The sequence below is a fragment of the Eumetopias jubatus genome, unplaced genomic scaffold (genome assembly GCF_037043125.1).
Source record: "Eumetopias jubatus isolate StellerSeaLion01/CBP00866 unplaced genomic scaffold, mEumJub1_p1.0 scaffold_3, whole genome shotgun sequence".
In the NCBI taxonomy this organism is placed as follows: Eukaryota; Metazoa; Chordata; class Mammalia; order Carnivora; family Otariidae; genus Eumetopias; species Eumetopias jubatus.
The window spans coordinates 181,546,381-181,569,769 of NW_028274809.1; the positions used below are offsets into that span (position 1 = coordinate 181,546,381).

Below are 23,389 nucleotides of genomic sequence, written 5' to 3' on the forward strand. Positions count from 1 at the left end.
TGACGCTTTACTAAAATATGTCATTTTGAATCTTTTTTAGGAATTTTCCTGGAATTTTTGGGAACCAACAGCAGCACTATTTAGATGTTATCAAACGGATGTTAGTTCAGTGTATGCAAGATCAGGAACATCCATCGGTAAATAATTTCAGTGCCATTAATATTAACACCTAATTTAATATAACATTTAACTTGTGAAAGAAATTTATGTATTTTGGAGCTTGTCTTTAGTTTTAATACTTTAAATACTGGTTTTGCTGATGAAGAAAATTTTCATCTTAAATCTTGAACCTGCATCCATCAGAAATCGGGCCTGGTTAGTACTTGGATGGGAGAAATTTCTCATGTTTGACATATTTTACTGTCTTCATTTTAGATCAGGACATTATCTGCTAGAGCGACAGCTGCATTTATACTTGCAAATGAGCATAACGTTGCTCTATTCAAACATTTTGCAGACTTGTTACCCGGATTCTTACAGGTAAGAAAACAGTATAAAATAAGTGATAATTATATCTTTATTGGTTTTCTGTAGTTGAAAATCTCATTTGAGTTTTCTAGTGGCAACAGAAATAGCATATCTGTTGCCTACTGTGTGCTGGCATTAGATGCCAGGGATTCAGCAGTGCACAAAACATGCAAATCTCTGTCCCCATTGAACTTAGATCTCTTGCCCTTCATAGACTCTTAGTCTCTTAAAATATTTAGGGTTTCAAAATTTTTCTATAACGTAAATGATGAAAGCATTTTATGGCTATTATTGAATATGTTATCACGTAGGTTATTGCCATACAATCAACCAAATAACCTATGAAGTGTAATGCCCATTTTACATAAGGAGAAATTAAAGAGGGTGGGATAAGAAACTTGGCCAAGAGCACAGTGTTGGTAAGAGACGGAAACATGATTCAAACTCAGATTGGGCCAGTAGTCCTTATTCTTAAGCCCAGGGCTTGTAATGGTTTATACTGTGAAGTGACTAGTTTATGGTTAATTGTCACTATTGAACCCTAAGGGTGTTACTATTTTAAGGTTACCTTCTGCCTCATTCAGAAAGTAAAATAAGATTGGGTAAGTTAGAGCAACTTGTTAGACCCACATTTTGTAATAACTGCATATTCTATTTTGAAGTGCATGGGTAACATGCTTATGGACACATACAACTTTTACAAATAAAAATATATTGCCCTAAGTTAACACAAAGAAGAAATAAAAAGAAAACTAAACGGTAAAACGGCATGCTTTCCAATTTATAAATGGTAGGGCATGACTGCAACGAAAAAGACTAGGTGATTTTTAAGTGACTTATACAAACACGGTAGCTAAACGTGTGGACTGATATCATTGGCAAGGCAAACACCAGGAATGCTGTTAGTATTGATGATTTGATTTCCAGAAATGGTAAAGATCTGGACAAAACAAAGTATGTATTCATTCTTTTTTTTTCCCCCCAAATGTGTGTGTGTGTGTCTGTGTGTGTGCGCGCGCGCGCATGCTTTGTGCAGTTTTTTTAAAAATTTTGTTTTATTATGTTAATCGCCATACATACATTACATCAGTTTTTGATGCGGTGTTCCATGATTCATTGTTTGCGTATAACACCCAGAGCTCCATTCAATACGTGCCCTCTTTAATACCCATCAGCAGGCTAACCCATCCCCCCACCCCCTCCCCTCTAGAACCCTCAGTTTGTTTCTCAGAGTCCATAGTCTCTCATGGTTTGTCTCCCCCTCCGAATCCCCCCCCTTCATTTTTCTCTTCCTACTATCTTTTTTTTTTTTTTTTTTTTTTAACATATACAGTATATACATTTGGGGGCAGGGGGAGTCCTAGTACATTAAAACCAGACAAAAAATAATTTATGAGTTAGGTTTTAGGTTCAGATCATTATAAATGAGTTTTTCATTTTTAGAAGTATCTGACTTTTACGATCATGTGAGATGCATGATAAGGTCATAGGAGTTCCTCAGAAGCATTTGTGTCACAGATGCAGGACATGTAGGAACCCTGACTTTTGCCCTTCCTCGGTCATTGTGACAACCAAAAAATCTTCTGGGAGAAATAGTGTCCCCGTTGAGAACCACTGGGTTAGAGAGGATTTGGAAGAGCTAAAACTGAAAAGTCCTATGTGAATTCTGCATGTTTCAGGTTAATTTTGCAGGATTTAGTAGAAACTTTTCTCCCTATGCTGTCAAGCTGAAAAGATGGTTTAGGTCAGTGACAAACACGAACTTTTCCATTCTATCATTTTAGTAGGTTATTACCTAAAAATTTTGTGAGGTACTCACTGCTTAAGTGTGATTTTTCTTCCCCTGAATTTAAAGTAAGTTAAAATGTTAGTCAAAACTTCTAGGAGTTGTCACTCTGAAATAGGCAATGGTAGATGCAAAATGTACACTTAAATACCACAATGAGCTAACTTGATGTCAAAGAGAAATAAATTGAGTAATAATGGACACTTTTTTTTTTTTTAATTTTACTTATTTGTCAGAGAGAGCACAAGCAGGGTGAGCAGCAGGCAGAGGGAGAAGCGGGCTCCCCGCTGAGCGGGGAGCCCGACGTGGGACTCGATCCCAGGACCCTGGATCATGACCTGAGCTGAAGGCAGAGATGCTTAATGACTGAGCCACCCAGGTGTCCCTGGACACTTTAAATGTATCATAGGGTCTAGTATTTACTGCATGTCTGAAAAAGACAAGGATACGGATATTGGAAGGACAGAGGAAAGGGATTCCTTCTGGTTATGAAAAGAATTCCTTGACAGCCTTAAGTTTGTTGTGCTGGTTACTGTAATTCTGACTTAGATTTAAATCTTTGTATGTTTCTAGTGAATATTAGTCAAAAGGAAGGTATACATGTGGCTATGAGATTTTCTGTTCTGTAGATTGATAAGTTATTTAGTAAAAAATACTCTTCGATAATATTGTTCTATTGTCTGCCTCTTAATGTTTTGACAGTGAGGCATCACATCTATAAAGTGACTCTTGAACATAGACCTTTTTTCTTTTCTCTTTCATTTTTTCCAGGCTGTGAATGACTCGTGCTACCAGAATGACGATTCAGTCCTAAAATCCCTTGTTGAGATTGCGGATACAGTTCCAAAGTATTTGCGTCCTCACTTAGAAGCTACTTTACAGCTAAGTCTAAAGGTAAATTCGGCATTTCGGTAAATGTCCTGTTTATTCTTTTCAGTGAATAATCTACACTACTAACTATGTACAAATACATCTTCTCTGTAGTTGTGTGGAGACACCAGCCTCAACAATATGCAGCGCCAGCTTGCCCTTGAAGTCATCGTGACCCTCTCTGAGACCGCGGCTGCCATGTTACGAAAACATACCAACATCGTTGCACAAACTAGTAAGTCAAAGGTCTTTAAATAATTTGTGTTAAAAGTGGAAAAATTGTTGGATGAACTTGCTGAGAATTGCGTAAGCTCAGATTTGTTGAGAATATAATGAATGTTCTTTTACAGGCAGATGAATGTGGAGAAATGTATCTCTGTACGTATTTATGTGCATGGACCCAACATGGTAGCTATGCCGCAGATATTCTGAAATCCCACAGTTGTAGGCATGACTTGTGATACCTGGAAATAAATCAAAAGATGCAGAAGATTTTTATGGGGGAAATCGGGTAACATGTTGAAAGACTGATAGAAGAACTAAATATCAGTTCTCCTCAGTCTATAAACTTAATACAATTTCAGTCAAAATCCCAATAGAGTTGGTCATAAGGTTGATCCTAAAATTCATGTAAAATAACATAGGACCCAAAGTAGCAAAGACAATTTTGACAAGCAAAGTGGAGATCTGGCCTTCTCAGCTGTGAAGATTTAGAAATTGTTGGTGGTAAAGGTGTGGACAAATGGATCGTAGGAAACAGAGGGATCTATGAGCAGATCCACTCACATGGAAACAAAGCTGACTTTAAAACACACATGTTCGTCCAAAGTTCATTTCCGTGGCAAAAATCTGTCCCAACCTCAGATACCCTATAAAAACCAATTAAACACCTAATTTTTAAAAGTGAAGCCTGAGAGTAGAGAAAGATTTTTTTTTAAGACTGACTCACAAACCATAGATGCAAACATTGCTAAATTTGCAAATACTAAGACAATTTTTTGACCAAATATACCATAAGTGAAATTAAAAGATAAGCTGCAGGCTGGGAGAAAACAGCTACAGTGCGCACAATCAGCAAGCTCAGGTCTGTAGAGGAAACAGGCAACAGCTAGGAGCTGGAAATTCACAAGGGAGGAATCAGAAGGAGCTGATGAGGGCTGCTCAACGTCAGTAAACACCAGTGCAGTTGTGGAATAGAGTTGCCATAAAGTTCAACAGTTAACCAGGTTTTGGTGAAAGGTGTGAAGCAGAGGACTCATACAGCTTCAGGGCATTTCACACATGGTCGAGAAGTAAGACAGGTCTGTCTTCAAACTTCCTGGAGCAGTGCACGTTTATGCATCCACTATGCAGAACAGTTAGTCTTTCTTAGTAATATTGAAGATGCTTGTAACAATTTCATGCCCTGAACTCAAACCTGTCAAGGATATGTGGGTAGGAATCTCATCAAAGGAAATTTTGTAATAGGGAGAAAATTAGAAACAACTAAATGTCCCATCAGTAGAATAGTGCGTTTACGTAATAGAATGCTATGGAGTAATTAAGTTGAAATTCATGTGTGTTGAGAAGAAAGCAAATTGCCAAAGGATACATGTGTAGTATGGTACCATTTATTGTGTAAAAATTAAAATCTTAATATAGTACTGTATTTTGTATACAGAGAAATCTGTAGTTCAAGTATAAAAACACTTGGGAATAAAAAGCATCGATTTTATGCAGTGCTCACCTCTGATGAGTAAAGGAGAGCACATAATAGGATCTGGGAAGTTTGACTTTTATCTTTAATGTTACTTACACAGAACAAGATCTAAAGCGAATATGGCAAAAAGGTTAAAATTTTAACAAACCAGATGTTGGGGGCACAGGCAAATAATTTTTCTGTCTTAGAGGCAAAGTAAATCCTTTGTTTTTTACTTCTTAAAATTCTTGTTAATAAATGGTAATATTGATAAAAAGCCACAGTATGCAGGTATGAAGTGATGATTTGCTTTAGTTCCTCAGATGTTAGCAATGATGGTTGACCTTGAAGAGGATGAGGACTGGGCAAATGCAGATGAGCTGGAAGATGATGACTTTGACAGGTAATCACGCATGCCAGACATTTTGTTGGAGGCTTCCTTGGCAGAATGGCATGAGCTCGGGTGGCAGCGAGAGTTTGGGATTCTAGGGCCTGTCTCTCTCCACTGTATTATGTAATCTAAAGTTAAACTTCTAAGTTTGGAAACTGGGACACCTTGGCTTTCTTTCGTTTTTTTGTGTTTTTTTTTTTAAGATTTTATTTTTTTGAGAGAGAAAGTACAAGAGCGGGGAGAGTCAGAGGGAGAAGCAGACTCTCCAGTGAGCAGGGAGCCTGATGCAGGACTCTATCCTGGGACTCCGGGATCACGACCTGAGCTGAAAGCGGACGCTTAACCGACTGAGCCACCCAGGCACCTGACACTGGCTTTCTGTGTCAAATTTTTTTAAATAATTTATTTTTAATAGATACCTTTTCTACTCCATTTTACTCTAAATTTTCAAGATTTTTTTAGTATGAGTATTTTAAAATATGTATAAAACTTTATTGTGAAAAATTCCTTTATATGCATAGACCTCACTTAAAATAGTTGTTTCCACACAGTTCCCTGCAAAATGCCCTGTTTTCCCAATTTCACACAAGTTAACCTTAGACTAGAGAGGAGACAGTGGTGGTGAGATTTGTACTCTAGGGTAGAGTGACACTGGAGCTACTTTTTAACTTAGACTCGGGACACCCTCATGTACAGAGATTCCTATTGCCGACTCCACCAGAATCTAAATCTCTGTCCAGTGGTGTTGATGGCCTCTTCTTACATGCATATGAGACGCAGCACTTCAGAGCTCTGTTATCTTCATGGATTCTTTCAGTGGTCCTAAAGGTATATTCTTAGGTAGATTCAGGAATGGAGAGGGGGTTTGATTGATTTGTCCAGGTTTCATAGACTGAGGTTTAATGCCATTTCTCTTACTCTTCCCAGTGCATTATACTACTCCCTTTCTTAAAGAGAACCAAAAGTATTCCCCTGAAAGACTGGTAGTCAGTATAAGCTGCTATAACAGGTATTAGGTAAAATTAAAGACATTTTGACTTACAGAATATACAGTGTGTTTTGCAGCTTAGTCCCATTATTAAAAGTGACTACTCTGGCTTAAATGCCGTATATGAAAGTAATCCTTCACTGGAAATTACTTAATAGGGCTGAAGGGAAGACCACACACAGATTGGGTTTCCTTTCCCTGGTTCATTTACTATAATGTGCTGCTCCCTGACTTTTAATTTTCCCTGTACAAGGCACTTAATTTATATGACTTAGGAAGCTATTTTTCTCTGGGCTAGATGAATAAAATTTTCTAATCTGTGAGTAAATAGGTCTTAAGTATATTTTCAAGATGAGTTTGAATATATTCTAAAGATCATTTACAGCTTCCTCTTTATAGTCTCCTCCTGACAGTTTGAGATGATGCACATGCACATGAGACACTCACTACTAATGTTGCAGTTCAAAGACAGTGCAAAAGGCTCTTATGGCCAGGTTTCTTCCGTTTTCAGTGAAAACACTAGAATCGAGTTTCACCTGTACACAATTTGTGGCAATGCAGTTTGCACCCCTTTAAAAGTAAATAAGCTCACAGCAAGGAAGACATCCTCCAGAGTCTCAGCATGGCTTTCAATTTTCTGTGTTTTGTCCATTGAGGAGTTTGAAGGGTGTGTGTCCAGGAAATGAGATAACACAGCTCTCCTAAACACTCTCCTCCTACCTCTGAGTCTTGAAAGCATCAAAGCTTGAGTGTTAGCCAGTGAGGGGTGTATGCAGGGAGAGGGAGAGAAAGAACAAAGTCTTGAAAATTAGGATTGAGACATAGGACTTTTTACACCATGGTGAATGAATTATGAAAATGTTATGTACCTTTTCTTTAACTCTGGATTTTTAACCCATAACTGCATACATTCGGAAGACTGCTTGAATTGGTCTTTCTCAACCTTAGTTTAATGTGATAATGTGTTTAGATGTACATGTGTACAATGAACTGTTCTTGTGTCTGTTGAAAGAAGTGAATCCATTCTCTGGTCTGTGTGCAGCAATGCGGTTGCTGGGGAGAGCGCCCTGGACCGAATGGCATGTGGACTTGGTGGGAAGCTGGTGCTGCCAATGATCAAGGAACACATCATGCAGATGCTCCAAAATCGTAAGCCAGATCTCCCTCAAATGCTAGAGTAGTGTGGTGTGGCTTTCTAAATCCTAAACTCTGACAGGCGCTTAGATTGATTCTTTCTTCGCCTTTTTTATCCTGTGTTTAGCCCAATTTTTATATTATACTGATGAAATCCTATTAAGTCCTCTTTGGAACCATTCAGTCTTACGCTAAAGAATGTTTTTCCTCACTACTGCAAATGTTCGATTCCCTCTCTGGAATTGGCTTCGACGCATAGGAAAAAGTTGTAATTCCAAGGAAAAACTATAGATTTTCTCCCTAGCCAGAAATATGTAGGTTTTAATTTTTAAATAAGACATCATTATTTAATGTTTATAAAATATTAGCATATTTGAGTCATATCATCTTCCTTTATCTACTACCTTTTGTTTTTAAAAATGTATAATCAGAAGAAAAGCCACCTCTCTATTTCTGCTATTGTTTCCATAGCAAATATTTGGTCATCTGTCAGCCTCTGTACCTGTAATTTATATCAATATCAAAAATTGTATAGATGTTATATTTTTGCCTTTTTTTTTAAGATGTTATTTTTACATAATCTCTATACCCAGTGTGGAGTGCCAATTCACAATCTCAAGATCAAGAGTCACATGCTCCACCAACTGAGTGGAGCCCCTTATTTTTGTCTTTTTAATTACAGAGTTAAGGTGCTTAACTTTTTTAAAAAATTCAAATACAGAAATGTAAAAACTAAAAGTCCCTTAACTTAGATTTAGAGATGGCCACTGTTAATAGGTCTCTGAGACTTTTCTCTGACCTCCTTTGTGCATACATGCAGTTTAAAAAAAAAAAATGTGAACATACCATATGGACACACCATACTTACTTTAAGCTTTTATCCCAGGATGTATCGTATCACTATATAATAGCTCCCCCTCATTTTTTTAACAACCACGTAGCCTTCTACAATACCCCATTAAATGTTAATAGTTTTTGTTGATTACAAATAATGTTAATGCATACACTCTTCTACAGAAATCCTGGCCTACTTGTATGGATGTTTGTATCTATAGGGTACATTACATACAAGAGACACACTTGAGGGTCAGACCATTGATTCAGCATCTTTAAGTAGTAAAACAGAGTTGTAACAAAATACCAGCTGCAAATAAAGTGAACCATTGAGAACTGGAGGCCTTATGCAATTTACCTAATTCTTTCTTACCCTATATAAGATTCTTCTCCTGAAGAGGCATGGCCCAAAACCATTATCCCTTTTTAATGATGTGATTGTATATCTGGGTCTTGAATAATTGTCTTCCCCTTTTTTTCCCTCCTAAATTTCTTGACTTTTTTTTTCCCCTCAAAGGGATGGAGACAGCATCAAAGATTGCTTAAGTTATAAGAGCTGCTAGAACGTATTTAGCTTTTCCATTTTTTAAAATGAAGAAAGTAGCCCAGAGGCCATAAAAGATGGCACAAAATCACCCAGCTGCCGCTGTTTCACCCTTGGCTCACGCTATTCTTCAAATCAGTGTGGATGTGATTGTGATTTGTAGTTCAAGAATTTGGATTTTAAATTTCTGCTACAACTTACTAGCTGGATGCTGAAGGCTTTATATATATGGCAATGAACTCTTAATAAGATTTGTGACTGTTAACTGTATGGCTTTGAGCAAGTGTTTTGCACCTTAATTTCCTCATCTGTAAAAGAGGAAAAAATGATGCAGAGATTTATTTCATGTGTGCAAAAGTGCTTCAGCAACAGCAAACACTATGTATCTCCTAGTAACTTAACATGCACCCCACTTTATTTTTAAAGATAGTTTTACTGATTTTGCTTTAAATAATAAAAAGCACATTTTAAAGGAGAAAAACCATTTCCAAATCCCCATACCAAAGCATCACATTCTGCTGAACATACTTTTCAGGAACTCTGCCTGTTGGAGATGTGTAGGCATATCTTTTTTTTATTCCCGGAACCAAATATGAACATCTTTAGTATTTATTGCATCTCTTCTTTAAGTTAGTAAATTCAGTGTGCAGAAATTAGCATCTTATTTACCGGTTTCCTAGGATGATGATTCCTCAGTTGAAAATTTTTGGCTTCCTGGTCTATTAATTGAAACACATTAAAAGTGAATATTTTAGTAAGGTTTTAATAATTAACAGCAAAATTAGGAATTTTTCAGAAATTCTTTAAAGTAGAATTAGTCACAACAGAGTTCATCTTTATGTGGGTTTTGGACTCCCCAAAGTGAACAGTTAAGTTCAGCCTTTCCTACAACTTTACTTAACCCTTATGCCAGCGGTTCTCAAACATTCTGTTCTCAAGACCCCTTTACAGTCTTAAAACTACTGAAGACCCCAGAGTGCTTTTGTTTATGTGGGTTATATTAATGTTTATACCATTAGAAATGAAAATAAATGTTTAAAATATGCTCTTAAAGATAATAATAAACCCATTACACATTCATTACACATTAACAAAAAATAACATTTTTCATGAAGAATGACTCCAAAACAAAAACGTGAGAAGAATGTCTTACGCATTTTTTTAGATATCTTAGCTGAGTTCCTATTTCTGCTTCTTCATTCAGTCTCATGGGATTTTACACGTGTTGTAATCCTCGGAGTACTCCACTGGAGCCTCAGAATGAGAGTGAAAGAATATTATCAGGCGAATAATTTTGATTCAGAGAATCCCAGGGTTCTTGGGCCCCACCTTGAGAACTGTTGCTTTACACAGATCCTAGCTTCCTATATTTATGTATCTCTTGTTTTGTGCCACAAGTTAGGTGAAACACCTTAGAGGGAACAATAATGTAGTAAATATAAATATTTAGAAATGAGAGGGAATTATATAGTAGAATATGGGAAGGTTCAGTAAAATAAATATTGCTTAGCTAATATTCTATTAGTCTAAAATCACATAGCCTTTAGTAATAGAATACCAATAAAGTTCAACTATCTTCATTTACCATATTGTTAAATAAAAATTCTTTAAAAGCAGCATCTTTCCTCCATGGCTTTTTTTTTTCTCTTTAAAGAAATGTGACTGGGGCACCTGGCTGGCTCAACCAGTAGAGCATGTGACTCTTGGTCTTGGGGTTATGAGTTCAAGCCCCATGTTGGGTGTGGAGATTGCTTTAAATAAATAAAATGATAAAATGTGGCCGTGGATGGAGATCAGTGAATCTTTTTTTTTTTTTTTAAAGATTATTTATTTGAGAGAGCAAGAAAGAGAGAGAGAGAGAGTACATGAGAGGGGGGAGGGTTAGAGGGAGAAGCAGGCTCCTCGCTGAGCAGGGAGCCCCATGTGGGACTCGATCCCGGGACTCCAGGATCATGACCTGAGCCGAAGGCAGTCGCTCAACCAACTGAGCCACCCAGGCTCCCGAGATCAGTGAATATTTATTCAATAAATAGCAGTGTGTGACACAAAATCCAGATATTTGTTGCTTACAGTAAATCTTAGGGGGAAAGCCTTATTTTCAGTAGTTGGTATAAATACTAATAAGCTCTTTGCTTCCATATTGCCTTTTAACTACTTTTAGAATAGAAATGCTCATGTGATATAACCGTCACTTAATGAAATAGTCCCAGTCAGGCACTTTTTTCTGTTCATTTTTCTAATTAGTGTATAAAAATATTTTGATAGTCTTTTCCAAATAAAGAAAACTTTGTTTTATGCTTCTGACTACCAGAGTGCATGTTTGTACTGGTTAATTGCTCCTTTCATGTGTAATTATTTTTTCTAGCTGACTGGAAATACCGGCATGCAGGATTAATGGCCTTATCTGCCATTGGTGAAGGATGCCACCAGCAGATGGAAGGAATTTTAAATGAGATAGTAAATTTTGTTTTGCTTTTTCTTCAGGATCCTGTAAGTACCAGTAAATATCTGACTCATAGTTATTACCATAGTTTCACATGGGAACCCACTGCCTTTACTTATACAAAGTAACCTATTCCAGCATCCAAGAGTAAGGTATGCAGCCTGTAATGCCGTGGGACAGATGGCTACAGATTTTGCACCTGGTTTCCAAAAGAAATTTCATGAGAAGGTAAGTAACAAGGCCCCAAACACTCAAATCAGACTTTTAAGAAGAGGGGTGGCATTTTATGTGTATACTTTGAAATGTGGCATTTCAAAATGTGTGCTTATCTGTTTCATTTCACAGGTGATTGCAGCCCTGCTGCAGACCATGGAAGACCAAGGCAATCAGCGAGTGCAGGCCCACGCCGCTGCCGCTCTTATTAACTTCACTGAGGACTGTCCCAAGTCACTACTTATCCCATATTTAGACAATCTGGTGAAACATCTGCATTCCATCATGGTACTTAAACTTCAAGAGGTAAGTTTCTAGGTCTTCCAGCTCCTTATCTAGAGATTAACATAGGTTAATTTGTTGAGTAAGACCTGGAAAAAGAGAAACTTTTCGGCATGGCCATAAAGAATAGAAAGTTAGGTTCAGCTATTTGAAGTAATTCAGTCTTGACGAGAGAATAGGCCAATATTGGAATTGGGGAAGAAGATAGAGCCTAAAGGTTAGGTAAAATCAGTATTTGAAGTGCCTTGAAAACAAGGCAATTATTTTGAATTCTGATTTATGTAAATTGGAAGAACTATTTTGTTCTTAACTGCTGCAAGAAATCATGATAATGTGATTGCAGGAAATTAGCGTGGTGGCATTGTGAGGCGTAAACAAAAAGGGAGAAGATTTAAGTCAAGACTCAGAAGATTATTTATTGCTCAGAGAGCTTGGGTGGAAATTGGGGAAGATGATTCTAAAAGTCATTTCTCCTTTCTGCTGGTTTGAATTTAAAAAGAAGTAGTAAAAAATGTTGACTATTCTTCTCACCTGGATGACAGAAGTAGAGAGATGAGAAAAAAATACCCTTTTTGCTTTAAATATGTTGGATTTCAAACAAGGCCTGGCTATCCAGACAGAAGAAAGTTTATAGTTATAGCTTAAATAAGAGGTGCGGCCTAAAAACATTTTGCTGAACAATGTTTAGTACAGCAGTGTGTGAGAAAGAGGTTGCAGGTAAGAAAGGTAAAGATTCAGGCTTAGTTTGTTGTCAGATACAATGAAAATGCTATAAAAAGGACAAATAAAAGCCTTTTTTTAGCGATTATATTTAACAGTCATAAAGTTACTGTCAATTGCTGTAAAAGTAAAGCCTAATGTTAGAAACTTGGTTCTTTTTCTTTTTTTTTTTTTAAGATTTATTTATTTGAGATGGGGGAGGGGCAGAAGGAGAGAAAATCTCAAGCCGACCCTCCACTCAGTGCAGAGCCCAACGCTGGGCTCCATCCCAGGACCTTGAGATCGTGACCTGAGCCAGAACCAGGAGTCAGACACTCAATCAACTGAGCCACCCAGGCACCCCTAGAATCTCAGTTCTTGTACATTAATTCATTGTGAACCAGTGACAGTTTGCCTAGCCCTGTTCTAAAGGAGAACAGGGTGGAAGATAAGGTACAGTGTCTCAGGAGGCAAAGAAAGGGGTTTGAAACAGGATGGGTGTTTGGTGTCAGTTGACAGCAGACTAAGAACCTGAAAAAGGAACTTGAGTTAATCTGAAGACAAGAAGTAGACCCAAGTTGAAGGCAGATGAGTCGGTTATTCAGGAATAGATGGATCAAATGTGACTTCACAAGTGGGTTTGGGTAGAGGGTTGAAGTGTAAAGAAAGTTTCTGTTGCATCCCCTTACCCCAGATGGGCAACATGTCAGATTTTTAAAGACTAAAAGAAGGAATTGCTGAGATGGGCTGGGGAAGAGGGTAAGGTATGCGGTCCTCAGGAGCAGTGCAGAGAGAGGGTAGCCAAGGAAGAATGGCATTTCTGGGCGCCTGGGTGGCTCAGTCGGTTAAGCGACGGCCTTCGGCTCAGGTCATGATCCTGGAGTCCCGGGATCGAGTCCCGCATCGGGCTCCCTGCTCGGCGGGGAGTCTGCTGCTCCCTCTGGCCTGCCCCCCTCTCATGTGCTCTCTTTCTCGCAAACAAAATCTTAAAAAAAAAAAAAAAACGGCATTTCTCTGAGATCAGAGGTAGGCTCGAGACCTGAAATGTGGAGCCGATGCAGAAGGTAGTAGGGTACCCTCTGAGAGGGGCGGAGGAAGTGGTAGTCCAAGTTAAAGAGCTCTGTGGAGAGTGGCTGGAGTTGATGAGGGGAATGAAAGAAATCTGGAGTACTTACTGGGCCAAGTATTCATATGAAGCCACAGGGATTATAAAATAGTACTACCAGGTGAGGGCATGAGCCCAGCTGCAAGTACCCACTGCTTGTTACCGGCCAGGTCAGAGAACACCACAGGTCTTTGGTGTAGGAGCAATGTGAGCTCATCAGTCTCACCAGATAGTGGGACCATTTGTGAGAGGGCTCTGGCGCCGGTGGTGCTGCTGGTGGGACCTTCCAGGGAGAGGCAGGTTAGAAGACAAAGGGAATTCTCCCCACACGTGCCAGCGTAGCACCAAGTGTACAGTAAGTGGTGGGAGGACGAAGACAGGCACTAAGCTGGGGATACAAAAATTGGAAGAGGAATCAGATTCGTGCTTGAGCACGAGCTGCTCGGAGATGAAGCAGACGTGAGAAAGGAGTGCTTTCTCCTGAGCAAGGAGACCCTCAGTAGTTCCACAGGGGTCCTTTTGTCTGCTCTGGAACCTGCGCTCTGTACTCTGGCTGCTAGACGGTGGTTTCAGCTTGCTGTTGCAGAGAAGCGTTTGAGAACGTGCAGGGGGTGTTTCTTCCAGTTTCTCATTTCCACTACTTGTGTGTCTTCCTTCTCCTAGTTGATTCAGAAAGGCACCAAGTTAGTGTTGGAACAAGTTGTGACATCTATCGCATCAGTTGCAGATACTGCAGAGGAAAAATTTGTCCCCTACTATGATTTATTTATGCCGTCACTAAAGCACATTGTCGAGAATGCAGTTCAAAAGGAACTCAGACTTCTCAGAGGAAAAACTATTGAGTGCATCAGCCTCATTGGTCTGGCCGTTGGGAAGGAAAAAGTAAGTGATTTTTTGAAGGTTGAATTCAATATATGTAATTTGACTGTGGAGGCATTGAGGGTACTAGAGGGCTTTTTCCCATAAACGGTTTTCTGGATGCTTGATTTTTTTTTCCATCATCTTACTCTCCTTTCACTCCTACTTTGTATATAAATACATTTTATCAGTGTTAATATTAAGGCTTTTTCTTAATTATGCTCTTGAAACCTCCCCCTTTTCCTACCCCACGTACAGTCTGTCTCCTGGGAGGCATGTGGAGTTCAAGATCCATGTGTTTAGTTTCACCCGTTTCAACATGTACATTCCACTTGCTTTCTTGTTAATCCAAAAGCATCAGGTGTCCCAAGGGAGAAATCCTACCTGCATGTAGCTCTTCAGAAAATAATTAGCAAGGACCACTCACCAATGTATTTTTCTTCCCCTGCCAGCATCCCAGAGTTGTCAAAGCTGATCCAAAGAAGTTCCTTTGTCACTGACCCCTCAGGTTCCAATTCTCAGAGCTACCAACATTAGAACCTCTCTGGTGGGTTTCTCTGAAACCAGCATCAGGATTAACTTACCTTATAAATTGTTTTCTGTGGGATACTGAGAACCTAACCAATAATTTATGTTCCATACTCTCTGTATCTGGCCTTCAAACTGTCTTTGAAACACTGCCTGTTTACACAGTGGAGATTGCCAGAACTACACAGGGTTAAATGAAAATCATGTGGTTCTAGGGAGCAATCCAAAATTTTATTTCTGGATTCGGATTATCTTTTTTACTGCTGGAAATACATAAACCATAGACCAAAACTTGATGTTATTAGAAATACCTCTATTCTGCAGTTCACCCTGACCTTTACTGGAGAACATATTTTTCTAGAAAGAGCACTAAGTCTGTGCTATATACAGATGAAAATTTTTCAGTGTAACTTTTGTCTGAGGGGTTTATGACCCATGTGGGAAATGTAATAGATTTTCTTTTGGAAAGTTTTGTTACTATACAAGAAACAAAATTGGGTAGCAATAAGCACCTCTCTGATCTGGTAGCCACAAGTAACACTGGTGTTGATTTTCCCAAATATTTTCTTCTAGTTCATGCAAGATGCATCAGATGTGATGCAGCTCTTATTGAAGACCCAGACAGACTTCAGCGATATGGAAGATGATGATCCTCAGGTAAAGCAGCTTGCATACATTCACCTTGATCCATTTAGGAGTTGTGGCTCGTGCAGGGTTAATGTACTCACAAAAGAAACTGAGTAATAGGCTTCTTGAGATAACCCCTGGTTTCAGAGGCCGTCTTCACTGGTTTTCCTTCACTTCTCCTGCCACCTTTTTCTCAATCTGCCCCCTCTGCCCTGACTCTGAATTTATTTTTGGTGCTCTTAGGGTTCTGTCCTAGGCCCTCTTACCTCCTGAGCAGTGTCATCTACACCGCGGCTTCAGTTTCCCTCTGTATGCTGTGACTTCAGGTCTTTCTCTGAATTAAAGGCTCATTTATCCAACAACTTACTAAACATCTCCATTTGGATGTCTCCCAGCCTTCTCAGTGCCACATGATTTCCTTCCCCGTCAAAAAAGAAATACAGAAACCTAACAATCTTAGAACATGCTCTGTTTTTCTCTTTCTGCCTGCGAACAAACATTCATTTCACTTAGGACCTGCCCCCCACTCAGCCTAATTCCTGCTCATATTTCGCGTCTGGTGTAAGTCTCGAAAGTGGGTCCTTATGGCACTCTGTTGTAAATTGTAAGTGTGTGTCATAATCCTAATAGTAGTCACTATGCCTAACGTATAACAGGCACTCTATAATTGTTAAATTACGTTTTGACTTTATACAGCCATGCTATAATTGTTTCCCATAAACTTAAAATTGGTTTTGTTTTGTTTTAGAGTAGGAGTGGGTCATTTACGTCAGTATATGCGAGATAGATATATTGGGGAGTAGTAAAAAATCACTTTCTGGGTTACCGGGATGATGAATTAAAAACTAGATTCTCTGTGGGAATTTGCAGGTGACTAAGACTACGTAAACACAGTAGAAGAGGTGTCTTCAGCATACCCAGCCCCTTAGAAAATGAAAACAGCTACGAGAAAGGGATGTTTTGTTTCTTGGGTGTTAGTAAATGTTTAATGAATGGAATGCTAGGCAGTAGGGATACGGTCAAATAAAATAGGTTCCTACCTTAAAAAAATTAGTGCCTAGAAGTTACTATGGTTAAGTGGGTTTTATTTATGTGGTCCAGATGCTAGTAGAGAAAAACTACATATTGCTTCTTGAAAGTAAGAAACAATAAGACATAGTCCTGGTCTTTCTCTTTTGTCTCACTTGCTGACCGTATTGGAAGGTAAAGATTCATAATAATTTTGTTGTTATTTCTGAATGTTTTAAGTATATGACCTTAGAAAATGTACTTACCTCTTAAAGAGGGTGACTGTAAAATAAAACATTGTTTTTATGAAATAGGGAAATGGCATTCTTTGTGATCTCTTCTTACCCATTGTTTTAAAATCAATTGTAATTTTTCCCCCCAGATCTCTTACATGATCTCAGCATGGGCCAGAATGTGCAAAATTCTTGGAAAAGAATTTCAGCAGTACCTTCCAGTTGTTATGGGGCCTTTAATGAAGACTGCTTCGATTAAGCCCGAAGTAGCCCTTTTAGATAGTAGGTATCTTCATAAAGACGTAGCAGTTGTAAAGTTCTTCTCTGTAATTATTTTTTAACATTAATTTGTTTTCGTTATCTGTTAATAGCCCAAGACATGGAGAATATGAGTGATGATGATGGTTGGGAGTTTGTGAACCTTGGGGATCAGCAAAGTTTTGGTATTAAAACTGCAGGATTGGAGGAAAAGTCTACTGCTTGTCAGATGCTGGTGAGTGTGTACAATGTTTACCAAACGTCAGTTGACAACCTCCCATAACACGTACGTACACGTTTCAGAGGCGTTCTTTTCATAGATGCTAAAGAAATTATTTTAAAGAGCAGGAATATATTCTTTAAAATGTAAAAACCTTCTGACCCAACATTTCTACTTCTGGATAAAGAAAGAAATCATGTAGGTGGAGCATCTGGGTGGCTCAGTCAGCTAAACAGCCTACTCTTGATTTTGGCTCAGGTCATGATCTCAGGGTCCTGGGATTAAGCCCCACATAGGGCTCCTCCGCGCTCAGCGGGGAGTCTGCTTGAGGATTCTCTCCCTCTGCCCCTCTCCTTGTTCACCCTCTCTCTCTTTCTAAAATATATAAATCTTTTAAAAAAAAAAAGGGAATCATGTAGGTAAGCTTCATTATCAGCGCTGTTTCTAACAACGACAAAAAACAAGCAGCTTGAATGCCTCTTACTAGGAAGATGATAATAACGTGCCCTAGACTGTTACACAGCTGATATAAAGCTACGTTGGGGCAAGGACTTTTGTGTGTTTTGTGCTTAGTGTATAGTAGATAAGATGACCAAGAAATATTTTTTTGAATGAATGAACAGAAATGTGCTCATGATACTGAAAATAAAACTGTATGGTTTCACTTGTTAAAAAAAATATATAAACATGGTAGGGACATCAAAATGTTTGCATTGATTATCTCTTACAGTATTATGGGGTCTTGTGTGTAAGTTCTCTTTGAGTTGTTTTTTTCTCCTTTATGAGCATATTGTTATAGACAATGTATTTTTTAAAAGAATTTAAAAATTACGGCTTTGGCTTACAAATTTAGCAGTTAAGTAAGCCTAAATAAAAGTTAATTGCTTACATTTTATCTTGTATTAATAAAGCACTGTTGTGTTCTCTAATTCATTTAACCTTTTTTCTTAAACTTATGCTTATCATCAGTACTTGCTATATTCTTTTTAAGATTTATTTGAAGGGCACCTGGGTGGCTCAGTCATTAAGCTTCTGCCTTCGACTCAAGTCATGGTCCCAGGGTCCTGGGATCCAGCCCTGCTTCGGGCTCCCTGCTCAGCGGGAAGCCTGCTTCTCCCTCTCCCCCTCTCCCTGCTTGTGTTCCCTCTCTTCCTGTGTCTCTCTGTCAAATAAATAAATAAAATCTTTAAAAACAAAACAAAAAAAAGACTTATTTGAGGGGGAGAGAGAATCCTCAAGCAGATCCCCACTGAGCACGGAGCCCAAAGTGGGGCTAGATCCCAAGATCCTGAGATCATGACCTGAGCTGAAACCAAGAGCTGGAAGCTCAACTGAATGAGTCACCCAGTCACCCTTGAAATGATTTAAAAAAAAAAAATACAAGATAACATAAGCCTATTTGCAGATTTACAGAGTCTAAGTGATATGCTACAATTACATATTTAGATTTTTTTTTTTTTTTTTGAAAGCAAGAGGATGAGCATGGAGGGAGAGGCTCCATGCTCAGAGCATAGCCTGACACAGGGATCGATCTCACGACCCTGAGATCATGATGTGAGCCAAAATCAAGAGTTGGACGCTTAACCAACTGAGCCACCCAGGAACCCCTATATCTTTTTTTTTTCTTTAAGATTTTAGTTGAAAGAGAGAGCGTGTGCACAAGCCAGGGGGAGGGGCAGTGGGAGAGGGAGAAGCAGACTCCCCACCAAGTAGGTTGCCCAATGTGGGGCTCGATCTTAGGCCCCTGAGATCATGACCTAAGCTGAAAGCAGCTGCTTAACCAACTGAGCCACCTAGGTGCCCCTTATCTTTTTAAATTATTTTCCTTAATCGATATATTTTGTTTAAGGTTTCTCAAGAGTGCTGAAACTTGCAAAATTCTCCCATGCACAAGAATTAAAATGTGTGGTGTGTGAGCCTTTAAAGGACAGTGTATATTGCAGTCACGCCATGGCCGTTTCCCATTTTACAGTTCTTTTTACATTTATATTTGTGTTTCCCAAACACCTTTCACAGTACTGCATGCAGCTTTTTTTTTTCTTAAGATTTTATTTGAGACACAGAGACAGAGTGTGTGCAAGCAGGGGGAGGGGCAGAGGGACTCTCAAGGAGACTCCGTGCTGAACACAGAGCCCGACACAGGGCCTGATTTCACGACCCTGAGATCATGACCAGAGCCAAAATCATGGGTGGGATGCTTAATGAACTGAGCCACCCACAAGCCCCCCTGCATGCAGCTTTAAATGTATTTCTAGTCAGGATGCAGCGTTATGTGGTCCTTACGATTCTGCTATTTGTTGGTAAATATTAATACCTAAAAACTAATGTGGATCTTGATGTCTTTTCTAATATTTTGTTTTCAGGTTTGCTATGCGAAAGAGTTGAAGGAAGGCTTTGTGGAATATACCGAGCAGGTTGTCAAACTGATGGTCCCTCTACTGAAATTTTATTTCCACGATGATATCCTACAACTTTTGAACGCAAAACATTTCTAGAATTAGTTAAATTATAGCTTGCTCAAGTATTAGACTTCGTGTTAACTGAAGCCTAAATCACTGTTACTGTTTGCACTAAGCTTCATTTTTTGCACGTGTTTTAGTTTCATGGTTTTTGCTTGTGCCAAAAATATGAAAAAGAAAATGTTACCTAACTACTAGTTGACAGCTTTTTCTGTGAACCTCTGAAGGATTTTAAGGATTGATATTTTATTAGCAAATGTTTGCAGTTACATATAATAGCTATTTTTCTCAAGGATCTTTTGGTGATGTTAGGAAACTAAGATCTTTCTTAATAGGTTAGAGACCCACTGATAATTTTCTGTGGTTCTACATTGGGGAGAAACATTTCTTGATAAATCTGCGTGGTAAAGGTTTTCTTCTTAACGTGATAATAGTAATTAATACATAATACATACAGAAACAATACACACACACACACACACACACGCTATTTCATAGATGGATTTTGAAAAAAGGACAGCGCAACAGTGTTGGAGTCCAGAAACAATACACACACACACACACACACACACACACACACACACACACGCTATTTCATAGATGGATTTTGAAAAAAGGACAGCGCAACAGTGTTGGAGTCCAGACCCAAACCGAGATCTGTGACTCCAGAGCCCCTTTGTTGTAGTTCTTCATGCAGTATTCTGTAATGCAATGGCATCCTTAACAGAAGACAGCTTTTGCCCAACAGAAACTTAACATGATGCCACAGGACCTTATTTTACAAATGATACTAGATAGGGAGGGACAACTTGATCTTCATTGAAAACTGAAAAGGCTCTGAGAGGAGGAGATCCTCATTAGTTTTCCCAGGAGAATCATAGCTTTGGTTGCATTTATTAGAAACCTATATTGCCTAAAGTTTTGGGATAGGAACATCTTGAGATGTGCTCTGAGGATCCCAGATCCTTTCACATTTGAGACTCATTGCTATTGTATTACAGGTGACAGAAAAGACAGGAGATCAGGCACATGGGTAGGGAGATGTCTGTTTTTGTACCCATATTCTACTTACCACAAGCTCCTGGGTAGCAATCTCCGATAAACAGAGGTTCCTGGTGCTCAGTGAGCACTTTAACGTTTACATAAGCAAAGAAAGTGATAGAATGATCTTTTGAGGATAGCGATTACACTAAGTGTGTCTAAGAATAGTGATTGTTTCCTTAACAATAAAACGTGTTCGAGTGGCAGCTGCAGAATCCATGCCTCTTCTCCTGGAATGTGCGAGAGTTCGTGGTCCTGAGTATCTCACACAGATGTGGCATTTTATGTGTGATGCTCTAATCAAGGCCATTGGCACAGAACCAGATTCAGATGTCCTTTCAGAAATAATGCATTCTTTTGCGAAGGTAAATATTTTTCTCTTAAAAATATGTATAAGGTATGTGTTCATTTTATTAGTCTTGCTAAATAAATTGAATCTTTTTGTGCTATAACATAATTTTCTTACTGGAATTGTTTAATTTTTTTTTTAGTTTAACGTTTTGGTGTTGTCATTCTTTTTGTTTTGTGTTTGTTTTTTTTCCAGAGTTGCTGCTCTTATAGTCCAGTCTTGATTAGTTTCCACCATCATTTCCCTAATAATCCAGCTGCAGAATCTTGGCTCATTTCCAGCCCACACCTAGTTTGTCCTATTCTCTCCTGTATCCCTCTGCTCTTCACATTGCCTATGTCTTTTTGCTGAGCTAGCCTTCCTTGGTCTGTTCCAGAACTCTCTGTCCTTTCTCTCCCTCTCAGTTCATTCTCCTTTTCTCAGGCATGAACTTGCTTGTTACTTGCCACTCCTCTTCCCATATTCTCGTTCAGCTCCATGGCGTGCCCCATAGTTCGTTTTAAAAGTTCTTCATCACCTAATTATTTGTCCCAATTTACACTCCTGCAGTTTGAATTTTCTTCTATTTTTCCAAAGAATGCCTGCTGCTGGGCCTTTGCACATATCATCTCCCCCAGCTGCAATGCCCTCCCAGCACACGCTTGCCCTTTCTCCAGCTGGGTCCGTGTAGAAATCTGTGTGTGGTGATTGAGCTCCCTAGAACCTGGGTGCTCTGCTCCATGTTCAAGACTTCAGCACCTACCAGTAATGTCTGGCATTTAAGATATGCTCAGGATCTGTTTCATATAAAAATACCGCTTAAATTTTTTTCTTTGAAGTACTGTCATTGTAACACACACCAAGCATTATCTACTCATTCAGTCATTAGTCTTCCAGGATACCAGCTTAGTGAATTTTTCTCATGCTTCCATGTGATTCTTAATGGAATTTAACTTTTGGACTCTAAAACCCTTAAATCCCATGGCTTGCTTGCTTTCCTCAATTTCATTGCAGTGCATTGAAGTTATGGGAGATGGATGCCTTAATAATGAACATTTTGAAGAATTGGGAGGAATATTGAAAGCTAAACTCGAAGAACATTTTAAAAATCAAGAATTGCGGCAAGGTAAGTTTTCCACGCTTCTCTTTCTGAAAGTAATCCTTGACCATTTTGGCGACATTTAAAAAGAAATTTATTTGGGTGTGTTTTAGTTAAAAGACAAGATGAAGACTATGATGAGCAGGTGGAAGAGTCACTACAAGATGAGGTAAATTATTCCCTTCAGAACTTAATTTATATGATCATTTGCATCTGGAAGATTTTTAAATGCTTAAGTTTCTAATTCATCTGACTTGTCATTCTGATGGTAATGATCAGTAATTTTTAGCAGAAGAATCTGACATGTGTTGCATTTACAAATTTAGAGAATAAGTAATTGAAATTAGCTGATTTGTGGTTTGGATGCTGTGTGTGAGTTCTTGTTGCAGTACCTCACACATAACAGCGCTTGTAAGTTCACCTAGTATTTTTTTTACATACTCCTGAACAACTTTTTATTTGGTGGTACTTTCAGCATTTTAAAAATAAGTGAACTCAAATTCAGATGTTGAATGACTGTCTAACGCCACACACTGTTGACAATCTGGGGCTTAAGGCCAGATCTTTTTGTAACATCAGCTGGTTTTCTCCCAGACCACAGAATATAAGACAGATTTCCTTATAAATAATACACATAGAGTGGCTGATATAAGTCTTCTTTACCTTGTTACTCAGTTCTCTCCTCATCGAATCACTTGATGCCATGAATTCTATTTCTGCTGTGTGTTCAGGGCCCAAAGTGTGGCATGTAGCCATCCTGGTGGACCCAGGTCAGCCCATTTCTGCGCAGGTTGCTCACATGCTGACAGGTGCAGATTCTCCGCCAGTCTGCTGTCCACCAGTCTGCTCCAAGATTAGAAACATTCTTGCAGAAAACAAAAAATAGTACTAAAGTAAAAACACTTCTGTCTCAGAACTTCGAAACTTTCAAGAAAACTCTTTGGACTAAGTACAATACTTGCCCACACCTTTATCTGTCTGTAGGCAGGTAGGAGATGCCACCCCCAATCATCGAGGTAACCGCAGTCTCCAGATGCTTGCTATGCCCTTAAGAAAATCTTAAGATTTTTTTAAGTAAATGTAACTGTTCGTCATAGTGGAGATACTTTTTAATACATACGGGTGTTGTGTGTTTTTTTTTGTTTTTGTTTTTAGGATGATAATGATGTTTATATTCTGACCAAAGTGTCAGACATTTTACACTCAATATTCAGTAGCTACAAGGAAAAGGTGTTACCATGGTTTGAACAGCTGCTTCCGTTAATTGTCAACCTAATTGTAAGTGTTGCCTCTCT

At 38.7% G+C, this 23,389-nt stretch overlaps 1 protein-coding gene across 1 annotated transcript in view; it reads left to right on the forward strand.

Moving 5' to 3' along the window:
* Window positions 1-23,389, forward strand: part of IPO5 (importin 5) — a 41,739-nt gene that overhangs the window by 12,992 nt on the left and 5,358 nt on the right. Inside the window, exons 5-22 of the mRNA XM_028112042.2 lie at window positions 41-137; window positions 376-480; window positions 3,026-3,148; window positions 3,239-3,359; window positions 5,118-5,205; window positions 7,224-7,330; window positions 11,059-11,183; window positions 11,275-11,364; window positions 11,482-11,655; window positions 14,099-14,317; window positions 15,395-15,478; window positions 16,839-16,971; window positions 17,061-17,182; window positions 19,531-19,627; window positions 20,860-21,032; window positions 22,010-22,121; window positions 22,208-22,263; window positions 23,250-23,372. Coding sequence (XP_027967843.1) covers window positions 41-137; window positions 376-480; window positions 3,026-3,148; window positions 3,239-3,359; window positions 5,118-5,205; window positions 7,224-7,330; window positions 11,059-11,183; window positions 11,275-11,364; window positions 11,482-11,655; window positions 14,099-14,317; window positions 15,395-15,478; window positions 16,839-16,971; window positions 17,061-17,182; window positions 19,531-19,627; window positions 20,860-21,032; window positions 22,010-22,121; window positions 22,208-22,263; window positions 23,250-23,372 — 2,149 coding nt within the window. The remainder of the gene's footprint in view (window positions 1-40; window positions 138-375; window positions 481-3,025; window positions 3,149-3,238; window positions 3,360-5,117; window positions 5,206-7,223; window positions 7,331-11,058; window positions 11,184-11,274; window positions 11,365-11,481; window positions 11,656-14,098; window positions 14,318-15,394; window positions 15,479-16,838; window positions 16,972-17,060; window positions 17,183-19,530; window positions 19,628-20,859; window positions 21,033-22,009; window positions 22,122-22,207; window positions 22,264-23,249; window positions 23,373-23,389) is intronic.